The 22,526-nt window shown below is 52.5% G+C and overlaps 1 protein-coding gene across 4 annotated transcripts in view; it reads right to left on the bottom strand.

Moving 5' to 3' along the window:
* Nucleotides 1-2,575: 2,575 nt before the first annotated feature.
* Nucleotides 2,576-22,526, bottom strand: part of ZZEF1 (zinc finger ZZ-type and EF-hand domain containing 1) — a 101,906-nt gene continuing 81,955 nt past the window's right edge. For all 4 annotated transcript variants that reach the window (XM_064583084.1, XM_045890151.3, XM_045890150.3 and 1 more), the window contains 13 exons: nt 20,104-20,297; nt 18,547-18,666; nt 17,113-17,304; nt 16,269-16,369; nt 14,973-15,108; nt 14,510-14,869; nt 12,964-13,107; nt 12,393-12,561; nt 12,101-12,199; nt 11,360-11,525; nt 5,680-5,833; nt 5,124-5,195; nt 2,576-3,464 (listed from right to left, as the gene is read on the bottom strand). In XM_064583084.1, the coding sequence (XP_064439154.1) occupies nt 3,384-3,464; nt 5,124-5,195; nt 5,680-5,833; nt 11,360-11,525; nt 12,101-12,199; nt 12,393-12,561; nt 12,964-13,107; nt 14,510-14,869; nt 14,973-15,108; nt 16,269-16,369; nt 17,113-17,304; nt 18,547-18,666; nt 20,104-20,297 (1,988 nt within the window). In that variant the 3' untranslated portion in view covers nt 2,576-3,383. The remainder of the gene's footprint in view (nt 3,465-5,123; nt 5,196-5,679; nt 5,834-11,359; nt 11,526-12,100; nt 12,200-12,392; nt 12,562-12,963; nt 13,108-14,509; nt 14,870-14,972; nt 15,109-16,268; nt 16,370-17,112; nt 17,305-18,546; nt 18,667-20,103; nt 20,298-22,526) is intronic.

The raw sequence follows: 22,526 nt of genomic DNA on the forward strand, positions 1-22,526 counted from the left end.
GGGCTCTGTTGTACGAATTCGCATGCTCAGTGAACGGGCAGGTAGGAGCTGTGGCGGCGGCTTCCGGGCACCGGATCTGAGCTGGTCTGGCTCTGCCCCTTCCCGTGTGAGCACAGGCTGACCCGTCACGGCCTCCAGGTCTGGATCACAGGAGGGTGGGGCTGGTTGGTGCCCTTTGCTCTAATAAGGCTCGACTTCGCGTTGCCTCTGTGGCCCTCAGCTGTTTGCTCCGGTGCTGCTGCGAGCAGACGACCTTCAGCACGACCCTCAGCACCTCTGCTCCGGCTCTCCGCGTCCCACCGCACCGCAGGGCAGGGCTCAGGTGGACTCTGGACCGACTTCTGAGAGCGAAGGCCACAGGGTGAGGAAGGAGAGAGCGAAGATGGGGGCACCCCGTTCTGCTGAGCCTCGCTCCGGTCTCAGGGATGGTGAGGGCCGACACTGGGTCCCGGCCACTGCCCGACTCCTCGAAGGCAGCGTGGGGCTCTAGGAAGACGTGTCAGATGCTTCCAGCTGGAGCAAGGGGGCCTGGGAGGCCCGTGAAGTCCGGCCCCCACCGAAATGTCCAATTCACAGAAGCCAGGGCACGGCCCCAGGAACGAGGCCAAGAGGGAGCAGAGCAGTGGGTGCCAAACCAGGGACGCCAGCAGGACTGAAGGAGGAGGAAGCCAAGACCCAAGGACGGGCGGACGGCAGCCCCACACCTGGACAGAGGCAGGCCAGGAGGAGCGGCGGCCCTGTGACCGGAGCCCTGCCTCCCTGTGAGCCGCGCGGGGTAGCTGACCCGGGGGACGCCAGTGTGGGTGCAAACCTCCCAGCAGCTAGCTGTGCGGGAGCGACGCGGGGTGAATATAAACCTCGGCCGCCTGCTTCCTGCGCGGCTACAGTCCAGGCTCGGGCCAGCTGAGACACTTCTGGTTCCTGCCAAGCCCGAGTCCTCAAGATTCCAGTGATTCCATCCCTTTGGGCTTGGAGGAGAGGGGAGAGGAGGGGAGGGGAGGAAGGGGAGAGGGGAGGGGAGGAAAAAACCCCACACACAGTTGGACTTTTTTTTATATAGAATTTGTACAATATATTTCTCTTCATTTGCATATTTTACCCACAACTTAACATCCTTTTTACAGGCTGAACTCACTCAGCTTGATATAATCAAAATTCTTTCTTTCAAACAAATAAGAAAGATTCAAAATCGTAAACCCGTAAGAAAACAAATTAAAAACGATGATGAAAATAAGTCACCCCTCCCATTAGGAGCAGTGTCCATCTGTACAATATATAGGGTTTGGGTCAGAATCTCTTTATGGATCAGGCACGTGTTTTCACGACACCTTTATTCTCGCCGGTTTTAGCTCTTGCCTGGCAACTCTGCCTCGGAGAAGGATCAAAGGGAGGCTGGTCTCGGAGGTGGCGGGTCCTTGGTGGCGACCGTGTGGGATGCAGGGCGACCGGGCCGGTGGGGCGAGCAGGGGAGAGCGGCAGCTGTGTGCGAAGCAGAACCTGGGCTCGCTCTGTGCAAAGTGGGCAGAGAGACCAGAACAGCCAGGGCGAGGACAGACAGCAGCGGGCCGAGGCTGGCGTTTATTTACAATTCGGCCTCCCGAGGATGGAGAGCAAAGCTGGTGGTGACAGCCCCCAGAGGCGTGACCCTGCCCTGCCTATCTGTCCTGCCTGGGTCAGTCAGTCCGGGTCATGAGGGCTGTGGACGGCAGCAAGGTGAAGGCGTGAGTGCGCTGTGTTGTCTGTCTTCCAGGCCGCCCCCCCACCCCGTCAGAGTCGGGGCCCCGACACCTGCTCTGTGACCTCCCTCTGCACTGCGAGACCTACCTGGGTCTGGGTGGTACGCACGTGGGGCCTTCTCTGGGGGTGCAGGCAGAGTGGAAGATCAGAACGGGTTTCTACCAAGCCACAGTAGCAGCCTGCTTGCATCCCGACACCATGGGGGACCGGACCGGGCCCAGGGCCTCAGGCCTTGTTGATGTCAGGGCAACGGGCCTTGGGTCACCAAGTTCCAGGACCTGCCCCCCGTCCCCTTTGAAGGGTCCCTCACAGGACGGCTCCTCGTGCAGCTTGGGGGCTTGACTGAGAACCGAGCTCTAGGGCTGCAGGAGGCTGCCGCCCCTCGGCCTCCTGACCCAGAAGGCAAGAGTGCTTCTGCAGGAAGACCCTCCTGGGACCTGCAGTCTCGGGCCCTTCCAACCCAGACCCCTGCAGCCAGCAGTCACGTGCCGGTGCTGACCTGCTCAGCTTGGCCCTAGCTGCAAGGAACCTTCCATGGGCCCCGCATGGGGGGACGTGCTCAGGCCCAGATGCCGTCCTGAAATGGCAGCTGCCGAGGCGCTCTTCATGCCGACGAGTCCCACGGGCCAACCCAGCCTCACACTCCAAAGCATGGCTTTGGAAAGCGAATCATCATCAGCACTTCAGGGCAAGACTGCGACCATAAAAAATGGAAAACAGCATTCTTGCCAGACCAATGACAGCCGAGCAAGCATGCAGAGTCCCAGAGGTGGATGCGACGGGTAACCGTGACCACAGAGAAGAAATAAAATCATCATATATTCTTTGTTTTTTGGTGTTTTTTTTTTTTTTTTTTTTTTTTTACTTCTAAAATAAGATCTCGTCTAACACTTCAAGTCTTCAAGTACAGAAGCTTTCACGCGAACAGCGTCTCCCCCGAATGACCGTTCCATTGGGCACCCCGTGAAGCCTCGCGGGGGAGTCATGTGGTTCTGTTCTAAAAACGTCAGGTGGAAACTGAAATATGTGAAAACAACTAAATGCAGATGTGCTGGGAGTCAGAGCAGGAGCGGTGCACATGGACGGCCCACCGGCTGTGACCAAGGGCTCTTGTTCTCCCCGAGGACTTCTGTGGGACGGCCATGTGTGTGCCTGGGGGCCGGCAGGTGGCCAGGACGAGCTCTCACCGGCTTTGGTGTGGACTGCCCAGTCTCAAGAAGCAAGAGCAAAGGAAGGGCTCCCAGGCCAGGCCACTGCTGCTGCAGGTCCTGCTGAGAGGGCAGCTCTGGGCCGACTCTAAGCGCAGCCAGCTCCGCTCCACGGAGACAGAACCCTTTCCAGAGACGCTCCTTTCAGCTCTTCCTGGGCTGTGGCTTCCGCAGGGACAGACCCTCTGAACGACCTGCCCTCCTGAATAGCTCTGTAGTGCTCTGCTCTTTCTCACGTGCTGTGGTGCGTGCAGGTGCTAACTTGGGACGCGGCAAGTTCTTGGAGGCATGGCTGTTTGGCATTCCACTTGGGGTGGAAGTGGGACCTCAAGGGAAGCCGGGCACAGACACCACAGGCATTTTCCTGAATGAGTTTAGATGTCTGCTCTCAAGTCCTTGTGGACAGATGGGCCAGTTCCATGCACGCCATAGCAAGGGCTAACACTCGACATTCCAGAGGCGGGTTGCCTTGTTCGGGTAGTTGATGGCCAGGCTGATAGCAGCAATGTTCTGCAGAGCCTGTGGAGGGAGAAAGGGTCACTGCCAACGTCAAACCATTCATTTGCTCATTCATTAAGCGCAAACCGGACAAGACCCTCAGCTGAGCACTGGGGGTCATCGGGGCGAGTAGGGACAGACATGAGCCAGCTGTGGTCCCCTCACCTGGAGTACCAGCCCAGAGTGAAAGACAGATTCTCCCAAGACCCCATGAGAGCTGCAAATGTAGGGCAGAAATATTATCACTCCCCCGAGAGAGAGGCAGGTGCAATGCTGGTGGGCTCAGTGGACCCGGAGGACAGGGTCCACAGGGCGTCCAGGCAAGCTCTTTAGGGAAAGAGAAGAGCAAAGAGGAGCCGAAGGGGAGAGACAAACGGCCAGTGCTGGGCCACAGGGTGGGAGGGTGCTGGGAAGGGGTGCCCTGGAGCCAGGCCGAGGCCGCCGTATGAGCTCAGCGCAGCAAGACACGGAGCCCTGGTCCAGCACAGAGGACGGGCTGTGGGAGGGTCAGCATGAGGGCGAGGAGACGGGCCACGGGGACAGTCAAGAGGGAGCAGCCCACAGGCACACAGGACGTCCAGTTCTTGGTGCCGTATGGTCACATCTCAGATTTTTGCTGTGTCATGAAACCAGGGTGGCGGTGACAGTGCGGGCAGGGACCTGTTCGGAGGGAGGGAGTTTCTACTCTGCCTACAGGTCTCCGGAGGATGCACACAAACACCTCTCAGTTGATGGGGGATTCCCGCGTCTTCCCTGCGAGAGGACCCTGTGTTCACTGAGCAGACTCGCCAGGAATAGATGCCTACTCCCACGTGACCCAGGGCAAAGCTCCCCCGTGTCTGAGCTCAGCGTCCCCATCTGCCCACTGGAGGGTTGGACCACAAGTGCCAGGATATTCAAGGGGTCTGTGAGCCTAAGGCTCTCAATGTGTGGTCTGGGCCTGGGGTTCCTGAGACCCTTTCAGGGGCTCTGCACGGTGAAAAACACTGTTGCAGGATGCTAAGATATTATACTGTCTTCTCCTGCCTTCACGCTCCTGCGCACCCAGCGGAGTCTCCCAGAGGTGCCTGTGAGCCAGGATGACCACGGCTGCTGGGGTGGTGGCCCGAGGCCTCCCGCCAGGGTAGACACGAACGACCACCGTCCTCCTCGAGAACCACTGTATTTGGAAAATACAGCTGTGTTTCACAGAATGTGTGATTCATATTAACATGGAATGCGTTTATTATTTCTTAAAACGAACTGATAAGTGTTAGAATTTTTTGTTTCAATTTCTAAATTTAAAACCTCATTTAATTTCTAATGGCGAATATCCATATGTACAACACATCAACACGAGCTTTTGGGGATCCTCAATAATCTAGAAGTGTAAAGGGATCCTGGGACCAAACTGTCAGCAGCTCTCCTATCAGGGAAGAAAGTTACATCCAAAATTATCTGAAACCTAAGTGTACGGAAACTTCAGCCAAACTGTCGATTTAAGGCATTAGTTGGTTTGGTTTCAAAGACACAAATGCTTGCTGGTGTCTTCCGAGCCCACGGTCTAACGTGAATGACACTGATAAATGGGCTCAACGGCTCTCGGACAGCACAGGGAAGCGACTGGGGCGGGACAGAGCTCCATGTCGACCCGGGGGGCCGCGGCGATGGGGGCGGCCAGCTCTGACAGGGACACGGTACCTGCGCCACGCAGCGGAGAAGGTGGTCGTCAGTGGTTAAGGCCAGCAGGTAATCCTGCAGCAGGCCGAGCTCCTGCGGGGAGAGCAGAGACGCAGCATCACCAGACCAACGCCCACCCGCAACCACAAAAGTCTCGCTCTGCTGGGCACCTCATGGCACCACCTCCCTCAGGAGCTGTGGACGGGGCTGGACCAGGGGCAGCCCGGTGCCTGGTTCCAGGGGGGCTCTGCCCTGACTCACCCACAGGGTCAGTTTCCTCATGTAGAAAATGAGGGGGTAAGCTCAGGAATTTTGAAAGGCCTTTCATCTCTCACATTCAATGGGCCTACTGTGCTCGTGGGAGGAAAGGAGGAACAAGAACCTAACCATTTCATCTTCCAGAATTCACTACGTTAAGGACTAACCGAAGGCAGTTCTTCCCCCTTTGGCTTTAGGCCTGACAAAATAAACAGTCTTCCCGGGGGTCGGGCAGAGGTGAGGACCTGGGACATCAGGCCACGCGCACCCCCATCATCCCCCACCGGGGCAGCAGAGGAAGCCCTGGCAGGACCCTCACCTGGGCGCGGTTCTCGGTGACGAAGAAGAGCTCGGTGAGGGCGCGGTGCAGGGGGAGGAGGATGCCAGGCTGCGTCACGTCCTCAAACAGGCTGTACTCCATGTGGGTGAAGAGCTGCCACAGCGGCTTCAGCAGCGCAAGGTCACAGAGGTCACTGCGGGGGGCAGGGGTCAGACGTGAGACAGACGCCAGCTGATGGACTCCCCCCACATCTAGTAAAGTCATTGCCCTCCCCAAAAATATTCACCAGCAGCAAACAGGGAAAGGGGCAGAACCCAAACTTCAAAACAGGACTCCAAGGAAGCGGGACCCCCTGGAGCAGAGTCGTAAATCAACCGCACGTCTTTAAAACGGGTGCTACGACGAACTGCCAATGGCAGTGGAAGAATCTCGAGATGGACGTTACGTGGAAAAAGGCAACAACAGAACTGCACATACAAAATAAAGCACAACCGCACATACAGTATCGTGTGACCACGTCAAAAACAACAGTGAACAAATACACAAAAAATGTTATCCGTGGTTGTCCCTGTCAGTTCCCTAGATTTCCTTTTTTTTTTTTCCTTAATATTTTATTTATCTATTTGAGAGGCAGAGAGAAAGAGAGAGAGCGTGCATGCATGAGCAGGGGGAGCAGCAGGCAGAGGGAGAAGCAGGCTCCCCGCTGAGCAGGGAGCCCGATGCAGGACTCGATCCCAGGACCCCGGGATCACGACCCGAGCGGAAGGCAGACGCTTAACGACTGAGCCACCCAGGCGCCCCTTCACCTGCTATTATTATTTTTAAAGATTTTTATTTATTTATTTGACAGAGAGACAGCGAGAGAGGGAACACAAGCGGGGGGAATGGGAGAGGGAGAAGCAGGCTCCCCGCGGAGCAGGGAGCCCGATGCGGGACTCGATCCCAGGACCCCGGGATCACGACCTGAGCCGAAGGCAGACGCTTCACCGACGGAGCCACCTAGGCGCCCAAGTTTCCTAGCTTTTCTGCAACGCTCGTTGCTTCAACAATCAGAGAATAAGAAAAGATTTAAAAGACGGTGATGACCAATATTACAATCTTAGGCTCATAAAACATAAGAAATATGTGAATGAGGGCGCTCGGGCCAGAACCCTTTGCAATTCCGTGGGCCTCTGGGGAGAGATTCGTTGACATTTTTGACTCAGAGGGAGGAAGTACTTTTCATTCCACTTCAGCATCCTTCAGAGGAGAAAAGTTATGAAGCAAATAATATTCTGGGCCTCACTACATGACTTTATGATTTATAATCTTAAATTTTGCCTTTTCTCTTTAATGTACGACTTTAAAAAGTATTCTGTACATTTACTCTTGGAGCCAATCACTTTCTCCCAGAGCAGTGAGTCTTCCTAAAGTAAAGCAAGGGGAAAACTTGGTTTGATTTAAAGAGACAGCTCTACAGCGGAGCTTCCAGGAAAGCGCTCAGGGACTGAGGTCAATGCACCTGCGTGGCTCATGCCACGTCTGCCCCCGCTCCCTCCCCCGGGGCTGCCTTTCCCCTCTGCCCACCCAGTCTTGCCCCGGGCCTGAGGAAGGTCAGCACACTGCAGAAGCACATCCACAACGCGGCCAGGAAGGGCCCAGCCTTCTGAAGACGGTTTCAAACCCATCACTCAACCAGACGGTTCTCACCGCAACCTGCTCTCCAAAGAACAGAACTGAGCCCCTACGGGCTAAGGGACCTTTCCTCACACCAGGAGAAAGGGAAAACAGCAATCACAGTCCGCTTACCCCTCCCTCTGCTGCCTGCACGCAGACGGACTGCCTTCCCTGATTCGGAGAGCCCTTCATTGTAAAATTACAGCTCCGTATTACACCAGAAGATGCCCTGCTACTTCGGTATCCCTCCACTCTGACTGGCACCTTGTGTCTGTGTGCCTTAAAAGTGCTGGGGTGGGGGGCACCTGGGTGGCTCAGCCAGGTAAGCATCTGACTTGATTTTGGCTCAGGTCATGATCTTGGGGTTGTGAGAGCGAGCCCCCTGTCAGGCTCTGCACTGGGTGTGGAGCCTGCTTGAGACTCTCTCTCTGCACCGCCCCCCGCCCCCCACTCACATGCTCTCTCTCTCTCTCTCTCTTAAAAAAAGAAATGCTAGAGACGGACACTGAACCCCTGACAGGCAGGGGTCTGAGTGTGTGGACGATGCGTGGGGCAGAGTTGCCAACACCTGCCCTCCAAGATGAGGAACGAGGCAATATATCTTTTTTTTTTTTTAAAGATTTTATTTATTTATTTGAGACAGAGAGAATGAGAGACAGAGAGCATGAGAGGGAGGAGGGTCAGAGGGAGAAGCAGACCCCCCGCCGAGCAGGGAGCCCGATGCGGGGCTCGATCCCGGGACTCCAGGATCGTGACCTGAGCCGAAGGCAGTCGCTTAACCGACTGAGCCACCCAGGCGCCCGAGGCAATATATCTTTAATCCCCACTTCTACTCAATACTCTACGGGAGGTCCTGGCTAGTGCAAAAAGGCAAAAAGACAAAAAAAAAAAAAAAAAAAAAAAAAAGCTTCTAAGGACAGAGAGGAAGAACTAAAACCAGTTATTTGTAGATAACATGACTGTGCTCTGAATAATCTACACACGCTCTCTTAAAGTTAACAAATAGAGCATGGTCATTGCATACAAAGGAAATACACAAAAACTAATTACATATGAGCAGAAACAATAACAATTACAAATAAGAATTCTAAAACACCAATTACAATAGCATCAAACCCATTAACTTCCTAGAGATAAAGCTAATGGAATGTTGTGCAGGCCGTCTACAGAGAAACCTGTAAGGCATGACTCAGACCTGAGCAGTGGAGGACTGTAGAGAGGAGCCGATATTTAACAATTGTGGGTTACGGGGTTCAGTGTTGTCAAGAGTCAAAACCCCATCAAGTGAGAGGAGGCGTGTGCACATGTGCGTGGACAGAAACAAACACGTGGAGTAGGAACACTATGAGGTACCGGAAATTCTGGCCAGAGCAATTAGGCAGGAAACAGAAACAAAAGGCATCTACACTAGAAAAGAAGATGTAGACCCGTCTGTGTGCAGATGACATCCCAAACAGAAAACACCAAAGACGAAACTTCTTCCACAGAAGAAACATTAGAACTAATAAATTCAGTAAAGTCACAGGACACAAAATCAATACAGAAAATCAGCTGCATTTCTACGCACTAACAACGAACTATCAGAATGAGAAATTAAGGAAACAAACCCATTTACAATGGGGTAAAAAAGAATAAAACACTTAGAAATAAATTTTTGCAAAGGAGGTAAACAGTCTGTACACTGAAAACTGTAGAACGTTGAAAGAAACCGGAGAACACACAAGTGTAAAGGATGATCCATGTTCAGGGCCTGAAGAATACAGTTAAAATGTTCATGCTGTCCAAAGCAATGTACACAGTCCATGTAGCACCTATCCAAATCCCAACGGCATTTTCACAGAAATAGGAAAAACAACCCTAAAATTCACGTGCAACTACAGAAGACCCTGAATAACCAAATCAATCTTAAGAACAAACCTGGAGGCCTCACACATCCCGATTTTAAACCATGATACAGAGCTACAGCAATCCAAACGGTATGGTACTGGAACAGAAACAGGCATAAAGACTGATGAACAGGACAGAGAGCCCAGCAGTAAACCCATGCATATACGGCCAATTAATTCTGACAAAGGCGCCAGGAATATGCAATGAGGAAAGGACAGTCTCCCCAACACATGTGTTGGAAAAACTGGCTAACCACATACAACAGCACGAGACTGGCTCCCTCCCTTACATCACGCACAGAATCAAGTCAAAATCGGTTAAAGATTTGAATGAGAGGCCTCCAACTGCAAAACTCCCACAAGAAAACATACGGGCTAAGCTCCTTGACATTGGTCTTGGCAACAATTTTTTGAATTTCACACAAAAGCAAAGAGACATGGGACTACATCAAACTAAAAAGCTTCTGCGCGGCAAAGGAGACCATCAACAAATGGAAAGGCATCTACGGAATGGGAGAAGATATTTTTAAACCACATAGCCAGTAAGGGATTAACATCCAAAATATACGAGGAACTCATTTAACTCGGTTTCAAAAGAACCCAAATAACCCAATTAAAATATAATCCAAGGACCTGAACGGACACTTTCCCGAAGAAGACATGCCGATGGCCAAGAGACACATGAAAAGACAGGGGCTTGTATCACTCATTGTCAGGGAAATGCAAGTCAAACCACAACGAGATACGGCCTCGCACGTGTGGGGATGGCTATCATCGAAAAGACAGGAGACGACAGGTGTTGGTGAGGACATGCTGCTGGTGAGAACGCACACGGTGCGGCCACTGTGGAGACCGAGATGAGCTTCCCCGAGTAACTGAAACCACAACTACTGTGTGATCAGCAAGCGCACTAGTGGGTTTAGAGCAAAAGCACACGAATCGCTACCTCCAAAAGATACCTGCGCTCAGATGTTCGCAACGGCCAAGGTTGGAAACAAACAAGAGTGTCTGCTGATGGAAGAGCGGATACAGCCCATGCGGTGCTGGGCACGCGACGGAGTATTCTTCAGCCACGAGAGCGTGGCTGTTTGCAACACGACGGGCCTGGAGTAGAATAAGCCCGAGAAAGACAAACCCTGGGCCATCTCAATTCTACGTGGAAACCCAAACAAACCGGACAAACTCGCAGACACGGAGAACAGACTGGTAGTTGCCAGGGGCTGGGGGTGAGGGAGACGGGGAGAGGCCGGTCAAAGGAACACACCCTCCAGCTGTGGGGTGCATAAGGTCTGAGGATCTAATATGCACCATGGCGACAACAGGAGACAACGGTGCATCGCGCTGCATCATTTTCAGGAAACAGAAATTTCCTGAAAAGCCAGTTTCCGCAAGAGAGCAGATGGTCACTGTTGTCACGCACAGCAGAGGTGACCACGTAAGGTGCTGGGTGCGTCAACCAACCCGACAGGGAACGCTTTCGCCACACGGACATACGCGAAATCATCACCTTCTACACTTTAAACATTCCACGGTTTTTTCAGTGACCTCTCGCTAAAGCGGGAAAAGCAAGAGAAAGGAAGCAACCAAGTCTAAGACACATGGGATGTGCAGGGTTGGATAATCCAGGACATCCTCGAAGAGGAAGAACGACGGGTTTATACGCCGAGATACGTACATTTGTCATAAAGCTACAACACTGAACGCAGTGACCCGAGAAGACCAAGGGATGGAGGAGAGCAGACTCGGATGTATGCGTACGTGGACACCTTCCTGGCGACAGAGGTGGCGCTGGAGTGAGGGGAGGGAAAAGCTGGTCTATGGGGTCGGGGGGAGACTCAAGTTCGAATAACCAACCCTGACTCAACACTTCGCATCACGCACAGTAGTCATTCCACGTGGAACATAAGCTAGATGGGACAGAAGAAACAAGCTTGGAGAACACAGGAAATATCGTCACAACCCCAAGACGGAGTACGGCAAACATCTCCTGAACAGGACAGTAAAAGTACTACCACTAAAAAAACCCAAAAACAAAAACGCTCGATGAACTGTAAGATCTTAAAATCAGAAGCCTTCTTTCCATCAGACACCCCTGAAAGAGAAATGACAAGCCACAGAGTGGGAGGAGGTCCTCACAGTCCGAACGCCCCGCAAAGGACCCACGGAGGGCAGCTCACCTGTGGGTGCAGCAACGGACGATCCTCAGAAGCAGGTGGATGGCTTTTAATCGCTGGTGGCCAGTCTGGCGACAAGCCACACCCACCAGCCACTCCCAAATTTTGGCCAGCGGGAGGTGTGGCACAACTCTTTCTTCTGACAACATCTGCTTCAAAATCTCGAACCCTGGCCCACACCCACAAAACACAGAGATTTAGAAACATGAACTGCGTGAGTTTCAATAAATAGAATAAAACAACTATGATCATTTAAATTTTGCCTAAAATTATGCCTTTGATAAGAGCAACAGAGGATAACATTTCCAGTTTCTCCTTTTTGCAACAAGCCCTGTGAATTCTAAGAGAAGCGTCTTCTGTGGCCCCGCAGGCGGCCCCTCCTCTGTCCACTCATGCTGACCACTAGCTGCCACAGCACATTCAGAGGGACATGTGGAAGGCTCCGAGAAAAGCAGCTGCTTCGATTTTTTTTTTTAAAGATTTTATTTATTCATGAGAGACAGAGAGAAAGAGAGAGAGAGGCAGAGGGAGAAGCAGGCTCCCAAGGAGCAGGGAGCCCGATGTGGGGCTCGATCCCAGGACCCCGGGATCACGACCTGAGCCGAAGGCAGACGCTCAACCGTCTGAGCCACCCAGGCGCCCAGCTGCTTCGATCTCAACAAACATCAGTGACACAGTGGCCCCTGCATCCACAGAGGGTCCCTGGCCAGAAGAGCCTGCGGACGGAAAGAGTAGCACACATACCTGTCTGGAATCGCCCCAGGTGTCCCGCCGTCACAGTGAATTTGTAACCCCACTCCGTGTTGCTCATGTCAGAGGTGAAGCGGTAGTACAGAGTATCTCCTGGGTCACACAAGAATCAGAGACAGCTCAGGACACCGCAGCAACGGGGAATGGCAAGTGACAGGCTCCTGATGAAAAAGGCTAAACCCGGGGTGACGCGCCCCCCCCCCCCCCGCCACAACATCCCTCTTCTCAGTACTGAACTTCAGTATTCGATGTGAAGGGTCTAGATGACTGAGGATGTATTTACTACCTGGGAGCTCAAAATCCTTCCATTTCTGCTGGGACCCACTGAAAGTGTGTCGGTCCTGCTGGAAGTCACCACTGCTGGACATGGCCAGCTCATCACAGCCCTCCTCTGTACTGCACTGCGAGTCGAATTTGATGGAGAGGTAGACTGCACCTGGGATGTGGACTTTATCCTGGGGAGGGGACACAAGGACACGTCTGTCATTCCCCAGGGCTTGTCTCGGGCCACGCCCTGCAACCCTAAGACAAGGAGGAGGGGGAGCACGCGCCTGGGCACTGAGACAAAGGGCAGGGGCCTCCACAGTGTGGCCACATCATCAGGAGACGGTGCAGCCAGGGCTGAACCCAGGCCCGCACGCGGACTCAGTGTCGAAGATGCCAAGGGTTCCCTGAAAGGACCTTGTTGCAGGAGAAGCGAATGCCTCCCCCCAGGCCCAGTTTCCTATTGAGACAAGGTCAGAAGACTGGGCTGTGGAGACTCCCTGGCTTTGGGGAGACAGAGGGAGGACTGCCCAGAGGGGATGAGATTCTCAGCAGCTCTCGTAGGTCCTGCCAGCCACGTGCCCTGGACGTACCTCAAAGTTCGTGTTATTGTTATATGGGTGTTTCGACTCCCTGACTTGCACCTCCATCCCGGGCTCCTCCATGAACTGGCAGGCAGCCAGGGCCATGGTCCCCAGCATGCTCCCTCGGCAGCCCTGGAGCACCTTCCACAGGATCTGGCAGGATGTGAGGCAGAGAGCGTCAGAGCCACCAGGGGCAGGAAAAAGGACGCGTCCGTTTCAACCCAAGGCCCATCCAAAGGGGCTGGCTTCACTCTGGCCCCCGGCCCCACCCCTGAAGCCAACTCTTCCAGCCGCCTCCCATGGGGGTGGGGTGGGGGGGCTTGCTGTGGACTGGGACGCCTCCCGCGGCGGGGAGGGGGCCCTGCTGTGGACCGGGACGCCTCCGCCTCAGTCCTTCCTGAAAACACCACTTCTGGGAGCTCTGAGAAAGCCAAGAGAACCAATCAGAGGTGGTCCCGGGCCCTGCAGAGTCCTGAGCCAAGCAGAGGAGGGACGCACAGAGAAACAATGACCGTACAAGGGGACACATGCCAAAGAGGTGTGGAACTGGGGGCTCCGTGGGGCAAGGATGGGGGGAGGCCATGCTCCCCTGTGGCACTTCCATGAGAGGAGCGGCTACAGCAAAGCTGCCAACACCTCCGAGACTGTGGGGCTGGGAACAGATCTAGGGGGCTCTGCAACCAGCGGTGTTCTTACACAGGCAAATTAAGGATGAGAAGATAAACTCACTTCCGGAGGAATCCCCCCGCAGGGCATACATGGGGCGGTAAGGGTACACCGTGCGTGTGTGGGTGCCAAGGGGACAGGGATGAAGGCGGCGGCAGTAAATGTGACTCAAGATTTTTGCACTTGGAAGCTGGAAGGTGGTCAGAAAACTTCCCAGCTCAGCTGGAGGAGGCGTCCATGGCTTCCCCCCGGCCCAGACCAGGCCGTGTTCTGCTGTGCGGCTCCTCTGGGTGCGTTCACCCTGGGAATCGCTACCCTGCTCTGCTCTCAAAGACGACGTGGAAGATTTGACTTAAGAACAGAACCAGGGGCCTGGAAACTCAGAATCGGACCATGGGGTTAAGCTGCAGACCTCACACCTGCCTTCCAGAGGCCGGGGCCTCGGGCTGCACTTCCTCAAGACAGAACTCTCCCTGGTTACAGGGGAACAGGTGCAAGTGCCCCCCAAACACCCGGGAGGCTCCTGTGCCACGGGGACAGGCCATCAGCCGTAATTCACCACGTCCCCTGGGCTCGGCATAGACGGGAAGAGACCGGCTGGGACGAGTGCAGAGGCAGGCTCCATGGGATCACGCTGTCAGGTACCCTCTGCGCACCAAGTCTGCCCTAGGCTGGGAGCTCCGCTCCAGGCCAGGACCTGAGAGAGCCCAGCTGTGCCCCCACCCAGCCGCTGCTGCACCCACAGCTGCCGTGGAGCCGCACGCCCACACAGGTGGCCTCCCGCCGGGGAGGCCCGCACCAGAGGAAGCAGGTTCAAACATGGCGGGGGGGGGGGGGGGCCCGAGGAACAAAGGGGGCGAGTGCCCAGCCTGGCCTGCTCAACAATCACCTTCTCCCACTGGTGCTTTTCTTCCAGCTGCATGAACATGTCCAAAATGTAGGTCATGTGGGCCGGGCCACTGAGCTCCAGGGTGTCCTCACTCACTGGCACGTGGCCAGGCCACTCGGCGAGCAAGGAGGCCAGCACGTGGCGGGCGTACAGGACGGCCGTGGCCTCGTTCACGCGGAACAGGTACTCTCGGACAGCCCTCTTGCTCTTGCAGTTCAGCTCCTTGTGCAGGAGGGCGGCGCTCTTGCTACGTCGCTGCTTGGCGTAGCTCTGCTGCAGTTCACTCTCCGTGCTGGCGATGAGCTTCTGGGTCACAGGGTTCGATTCAGCCGTGGCCTGGTCACAGCGTGCAGGCCGGGACTGCAAACCCAAGACCACCGTTACCGCGGCCTGCCCCCTCACCACTGGGTGGGGGCTGGGGGCCAGGGGCAGACATTTCGTGTCCAAGGTGGACGCAACATACCAAACACGGTAAGATAATCATGTCTGTGTCCACGGCTTTGGCACTCTGCTCCTCTAGTCTCAGACTCCTACTGGGCTGCCACCTCTGAGCCAGGGTCCGAATCCTTTCATCCGTGGTGAGCTCGTCCCCATCAAACCTGGGGAGAAGAGGCACAAGGCTGGGTACATACATCACAGAAAGCTAAGCGTTCAGCCCGCAGTGAAACTTGTCAGAAATACTGATCCGAGTTACTGTCCTGTTACTCTGCAATGACATTATCGCCCCCCATATTCTGCCATCTAGACTCACAGCACTCATTTATTTACTCATGCACACAGACGTGCACAGACCCCCTGGTGGCGGAGGATGCAAACTGTCCCTCGGGATCTCAGAAACAAAGTTCCCAGAAGCTTTAGCAAGGTACACAACCACCCAGCTGGCAACAGGGTGCCCAGCCCCTCTTCCGCTAGACGGGGCGATGCAACTAGGTCCTCGCCCACAGGAGGCAGCCGGGTTGAGGATGCCCTCCTTTCTCTACCTTCCCCCTCTCTGGGCTGGAACACAGATGGGTATGGGGGAGCCACGGGACAACACGCAGGCGAACAATACCCTTGGGGATACAGGGTCATTCACAGAGCAGAGCTGCCTACCCACCCTGGACTGCCACGAGAGAAAAAACAAATTCTATCTTCCTTGACCCGATATTTCTGGGTTTCTTAGTTACAGCAGGTTAGACTGTGCCCTGCTTCATTTCACAAAGGATCTGAGGCAACATATAAGAAATACAGGAAAACAGAAATAGAAGATAAAAACATAAAAGAAAAATTAAGTTGGAACTGAATGTAAGTTAGAATAAGAAGTCAAAACTAGGATATGACAGACAGAGGGAGAGATTAGCTACGACAGGTAAAGTTCCACACACATTTGGGAGACAACCAGGCTGAACTTCCTGGCCAAGAGAAAGGGAGTATTATTAACTTTATGGTAACCCTTGGGGAAATCCATGAAGATAATGTGCAAACAACACTCTGACCAGAAGGCCCTGGTTGGCACTGTCTGCCCCAGGACGACGAATGGGAGAAACCTTGGCATCTGCCGCAACGTCTGCACCCAGAGGGACACACGGCACAGCTCAAGAGGACTCAGGCCGTGCGGCACGGTCAGCTTTCACAGCGCTGCATGAAGAACTGAAAACCAGGTCCACGAGTCGGCCTCACAGGAGTTTCTACCCCGAGCTTGCTGGCAGGAGGCAATCATGGCCCTGCCCTCCCTTGCTCTCCCACTCGCTGCACGTCAGCTGCATCTCGGGGTCCTCACCTCTTCTGAACCTCCAGGAAGAAAGAATCGGTCCTTTTCATCTGCAACTCGTATATGGCCCGGAGGATGTGCAGAGGAGCATTGAGCGCATCGTGCGCCATCTGCAGGCCATGGAGGAAGCACAAGAGAGACGAACTCAAGGGATACAACAATTATTTTCTAAAGTCACCGCAGGCTGTAATTTCTGAGTATCGTGTGGTCACTTGGAGCAAATAAAATGATAAACTCTAAAACATGGACTGCAGAATCTGCTCTGGGATTATACATTCACAGAAAACAAAAAGCACGGAAATAGCAGACCACTGCACGCAACGCCAACAGTCAACAGTTGCCGCCCCCCACGGTGCCCTCCGCCTGGAGCTGCCACGCACTCAACTCCGACAACTGGCACATCGGTCCAGAGATGTGCTTGCTTTTCTGATCCCCGCCCCATACCCTCTGGCTATGAAGGTTCCTTCAGAGCCCAGTCTAGGCTTGCGGCCCAAGGTCACTGTGTCACCTGCAGCCACCATTCGAGGAAGAGTGTATCCCCAGGGAACGTAAGAGAATGCATCTCAGAAACCACGAGGGGACACCATGCATCGAAGGGCTGCAAATTATGAGCAAAACTGCATGTGCTTATGTCATGGGAGAGATGATCTAAAGCTTTTAGGCCCAAAAACCTTAAAAATGACTGGTGTAAAGATTTTTCCGTTCTTCCGGATCAATTCTGCACAATTCAGACTGAGTCTTCAGGAAGCGACTTCTCGGCACGTCAGACTGAGGCATTTTTGCATGAAGGCAAAAACACGGTGCAAGCCAAAGACGACCCATCCCTTAGCTTCACCACGGCCCCCGAACTCACCAAGAAACATATTCTGGTGGGCTCATCCAGGCTTTCCAGGGGATCCAGCTTCTTCTGCTCCGGCTCAGCAGGGCTGCTGACAGTGCCTTCCACCTCCTCCTCTTGGTCCCCTCGCTCGTCTTGCTCCAGGGCTGTGTTCTCGGCCAAGGTGTGAATCTCCTTCTTTGAGGAGTACAGCATGATGGACAGGATCTACAGACAGAAGACCATGCAGGGCAGGGGTGTGGGGGCTCAGTGGGTGAGATCTCTAACCCTTAAATGGTAGAAAATATTTGACCTTTTTAAAAGATGTAAGGATTCACAAAGGGAATGTAAAATTAGTAACAAAAGAAAACACATGAAAACATGTTCCATTTAGCTATCATCAAAGACATGCTAACTAAAACTGAGGGACCTCTGCGGCTGACAACGCAAGTTGGGATCACTTTGAGAACGTGTTTTGGTGAGATGTAAAGAGCTGTAACGTCTACTGCCTTTGACCCAGCCAGTAACTCTCCTTTTAGGAATAACGTAAAGCACGTTACAGTCAGTGAAGCTGAGATCCACCTTCGTGTGTCATTTGCAGCCGTTACGACGGGGGTCATGAAAACCACCTAGTGACTCGGGGAAGCGGCCACCGCACTCCTCCACTGCGTCTGAGGGTCACACACTGTACCATCTGCGTCTACACACGCGACAGGGACGCAGGTGGGAACGACTGGAATAAGGCAGTTCAGAAAATACTAACAGTGACCGTGTTTGTGGGGCGGAATGTGAAGTTTTTCTTTTCTATATTTCACATTTTCTGCAAATCTAATTTAAAATTCATTAGTTTTTCCTCAGAACGAGAGCCCAGATGCTCTCCAGGTTTTCCACTGCTATATTTCAGCACCGCTTCCTGAAACCAAACCAACCCCTCCCGCCGTGCTGGACAGCAGGCTCCTCGAGCTCAGGCCTCTGGGTGCCGGAGCAAGGCTGGCTGACCCCCCCCGCACAGCAGCAGCCTTTCCTGGACCAGAGGCTGGCACACTCAGAGACCAGAGCAATTCCACCAAGACCAATCTGAGGCCCAGAGGGAACTGTGATAAGATGGAAACTGTCAACTAAAGTCCCACATAGAATAAACACATTATGTTTATATATAAGCAGATTTCAGCTCGAAGGAACTTCAAGGAAAATAATAATTCAGACACACTTGATGGCCGTGACGTAACGGTCAGCCACGTGTTTCCATAAAATACTTCTCCTCCAGTGTTCTCCGAACAAACGTCAAATTCATTCTCTCCCAGACAGGAAGAAGAGGTGTCATAACCCCTGTTTCCAACAGGGGACACCAATCTGAGACACGGTTCCAACGGAGGCACAGAACGAGCGTGCCCGGGGCAGAGGCGGTACGGCTAACCCACGGGTCTCACTCCTGCACGGGAAGCCTGCAGCAGGTGGCCCATGTCTTACCTCCAGGTCCCGGAGGAGCCACGTTTTACTAAAACCGGTCCCTTTGCTGCACTTTTTCACCAGCAGCTTCAGCAAATCAGTCTGAAGGAAGGTCGCATGAGTCTCTTCAAAACCGTGAGCCTGCCAAATAAAAGGGAAATGACCTGCAGCTGCCTCGAGGGAAAGCCATGGGGAGAGAAGCAAGGTTCTTTCAGAGCCCAGTCTAGGCTTGGGGCCCAAGGTCACTGTGTGGGCAAATTCTAGAGTTGCAAGAAGGATGACATACAAACCTCAGCCCCAACCTGAGTCTGTCCACTCCATGTCTGATTCGGCCCTCGGCAAGCATTTCTGGAGCCCAGGACGCCCCCTGTGTGGCTCGGCCCTCGGCAAGCATTTCTGGAGCCCAGGACGCCCCCTGTGTGACTCGCCCTCCGCAAGCATTTCTGGAGCCCAGGACGCCCCCTGTGTGACTCGCCCTCCGCAAGCATTTCTGGAGCCCAGTACACTCTGTGGGCTTCATCCTATAGGAACGACCCTCTCCAGCACTCTGCCTTCCCAAAGCTTCCAGAGCTCGTCAGAACATAACCTAAGTCCTGAGTCATGGCAGACAGGGCGCTGCAGACTCCCTGCCTGCTCCTCTGGTCTTCCACAGGATCCTGAAAGCCCAGAGGTGTTCTTCCTGTCGCTGACAACCATGCCTGTTCCTGGGCCTGGCGTCTGTGGCTCTCCCTGCATGCATCACTCTGCCAAGACCCCTCACCTACCATCTCACATTTCACCTCCTCAGAAAGGCTTTTTATGACTCATGGTGCCCTCAGAGAGTTTATTTTCTCTTTGCTACTATAATTAAACAACTAAAACATGAGCAGATTGTGATAAATGCCTTGGAGGCAACAAACAGCAGCTGCATGGGCTTGGTCCCCTCACCACGAGCACTCAGGGGGACCCGGGGCTGGAGCGCCATCCGTGCTGACTCCTTGTGCTGCCTGAGTCCTTCTGTGGCCTCCTGGGCAGTTCTGCCAAAGTCCAGGGACTCACAGACTTTTAAAATAAAACCCTTCTTTCATGGCTACTTCTATGGGGAAGATCGCCCTAAAAGTGATCCCTTTCCCCTGTCAGGCCCCTCAGGTAGCAGAAGAACCATCTCCCCCACAAGTGAAGGCTTCTCCCAGCTCCTCCCACCCCAACTGCCAAGCCTATCACTCCAAGTCCCGTAGGACGCCGGTCCCCTTTGTTCTCCCCCTCCTCTGGCCCTACAATGGGCCGGAGAAGCTGTGGTTCGGAGGAAAGTGAGAAACTATTCCATCCAGTTTCTTCCCATCTTCCAAGGTTACATGCCCATCAGGTAAATACCTGGTTCCACGGAACAGTACTAAAAAAATATAAAGAACCAACTACTGGGAAAATTCTGCTTCTTCCTTAGAGCTATCCTTGTGCAAGACCTCCACCATTCCTAAAAATAATCAAAATCCTTTGGTTAACCAACCATCGAAATCAGATGGCATCTCCTCGTAGTAAAGGCCCTGCAGATGTTGCATCACAGTGATTCATGAGCAAATGGAAAAAGGTCACAGTTACCTTTAGCGTCTTATATAGTCCTTTGAGGGCCAGGGACAGGACCCAGGTTGCTTCCACCGCCTCGGAACAGTGGCTCTCCACACTGGCTTGCAGAAGGTGACTGGCGATAAAGGCAAAGTGCTGGGAGTACTGGCTCAGCTGGGCCTGAGAGCTGCTGCACTCCTGTCCTTTCTGGACCAGCTGGTAGTCCTTCACTGGAGGGTGAGGTCAGGCAGGAAGACAAAGGCATGAAAGCAGTTAATGCTTCCTGCAGCTAAGTCTCTTCCCCAGTAATGCGCCTTACCGAAGCAAGAACCACAGACCCCAAAACGCAGATCACCCTGGCTTCAAACTTAGCCGTTACATCTAAGGCTGGCTGGCAGGTGAGCACAGAAATGGCACTGGGCCAGCCATCCAACAAGCAACTGAGAGAGACAATTTACATTCCTACTACTGAGCACCAACAGGTCATCTCCAAGTGCTACAGGAACTTCTTACATATAACATGCAAGTAGAACCTCCACTCCCAAACAAAACTAAGATGGACTAGATTGACTCTCCTATCTTAAACAACCAGAACATTGAAAAAGTGCATGAAACAATGGTTTGCAGACAGGAGGCAACAAGCAGTATAGGACTATGATCCCCAATAGAAGGGACCTAAACCAGAGGAGCCCTCCAACAGCCAGGCCTTCTGGAGACAATTTCTAGGCTGCGGAGCAGGGACTAGAAATCTAAGCAGAGTCCTGAAATCTCAACGAACTGATGAGAAAGAGGTGAATTCAGGGAAGTCAAGGCAGCTAGAATTTACGGGGCAGAATATCACAAAGAAGGAAGAGGCAAAGACAGACAGGGTATGGGGGACCTCTCTAGACAGCCACAAGAGCTTCCTCGCGTCTTTGGCTGAGTGTGAGCTGCACAAATGTGTGGTGGGAAACCACCTAGTTCTAGGAAAGAACTACCAAAAGCAGTTGGACGAACAATTCTTGGAGCTCACACAGACCTGGGAATATTCTGTCTTCCCCCCACCCAGCATCCTTGTGGATACTAGTGGAAGTATCCTGGTGGAGGGGGTGGGGGTGGAGGTGGGGGGGACAACTATTTGAAGACATAATAGTTGAAATTTTTCTGAATTTGATAGACACTGTAAATCCACAGATCCAGGAGCTCAATAAACCCCCAAGAAGAAGAAACAAAGAAAATCATCTCAAGGCACATCCTATTCAAAATGCTAAAAACCAGTGACTAAGAAAAAAATCTTAAAAGCAGCCAGGGGAAAAAAAGGACACATCTGAAGAGTAACAGAGAATGACAGCAAACTTTGCGGCCAAAACTATGTAAGCCAGAAGAAAATGGATCAAAACCTTCAAAGTATTCCAAGAAAAAACTCTTGGCCTAGATTTTTGTATGCGGCAAACTCATCTTTCAAAGATAAAGTCAAAATAAATATTTTTTTGGTTTGGTAGGACACACCAAAACAAAAACTCTGTGGCAGCAGACCTGCAATACAAGAAATGTTAAGGGAAGTTTTTCAGGCCAAAGAGAAATGATACCAGATTGATACTTGAACTTACACAAAGAAATGAAGAGTACCAGAAATGGTAAACATGTGAGTAAATAAAAAGATATTGTTTTCTCATTTTAAAACCTTTCTTAAAATATCCTTTTATTTTTTATTTCTTTTTATTTTATTGAACAAGAAATTTTTTTAAAGATTTATTTATTTATTTGAGAGAGCATGTGTGTGCACGAACAAGCAGGGAGAGTCTTTTTTTTTTTTTTTAAGATTTTATTTATTTATTTGACAGAGAGATAGAGAGAGAGCACAGTAGGCAGAGTGGCAGGCAGAGGGAGAGGGAGAAGCACGCTCTCCGCTGAGCAGGGAGCTGGATGTGGGGCTCAATCCCAGGATCCCAGGATCATGACCTGAGCCGAAGGCAGATGCTTAACCGACTGAGCCACCCAGGTGCCCCAGCAGGGGAGAGTCTTAAGTAGACTCTGTGCTGAGCGCAGAGCCCAGTGCAGGGCTCGATCCCATGATCCTGAGATCATGACCTAAGCCAAAACTAAGAGTCAGATGCTTAACCAACTGCGCCACCAAAGTGCCCCAAAATATCTGACTTTTTAAAGCAAAAATAAATAATGTCTTATTCCGAGGTTTATAACATGTAGAAGTAAAATGTGTAATGATAATAGCACAAGGATGGGGGGATAGAAATATAAAATCTGTGTTTCCTCACTGTATGTTAAGTGGTAGAATATTATTTGAAGGTAAACTACAATGAGTTAAAGGTGAATATTATAAACCCTAAAGCAACACTAAAAAATTACCTGAAGGTAAACTATGGTAAATCCTTGAGCAACCACTGGAAAAATTAAAAGAGATACAGTTAAAAACCAATAGTGGAAATAAATGGAGTCATTAAAAAACAAAAACAAAACAG

Source organism: Mirounga angustirostris, unplaced genomic scaffold (assembly GCF_029215605.1).
Source record: "Mirounga angustirostris isolate CCGP_5_RB_7025 unplaced genomic scaffold, mMirAng1.0.hap1 SCAF_17, whole genome shotgun sequence".
NCBI classification, from domain to species: Eukaryota; Metazoa; Chordata; class Mammalia; order Carnivora; family Phocidae; genus Mirounga; species Mirounga angustirostris.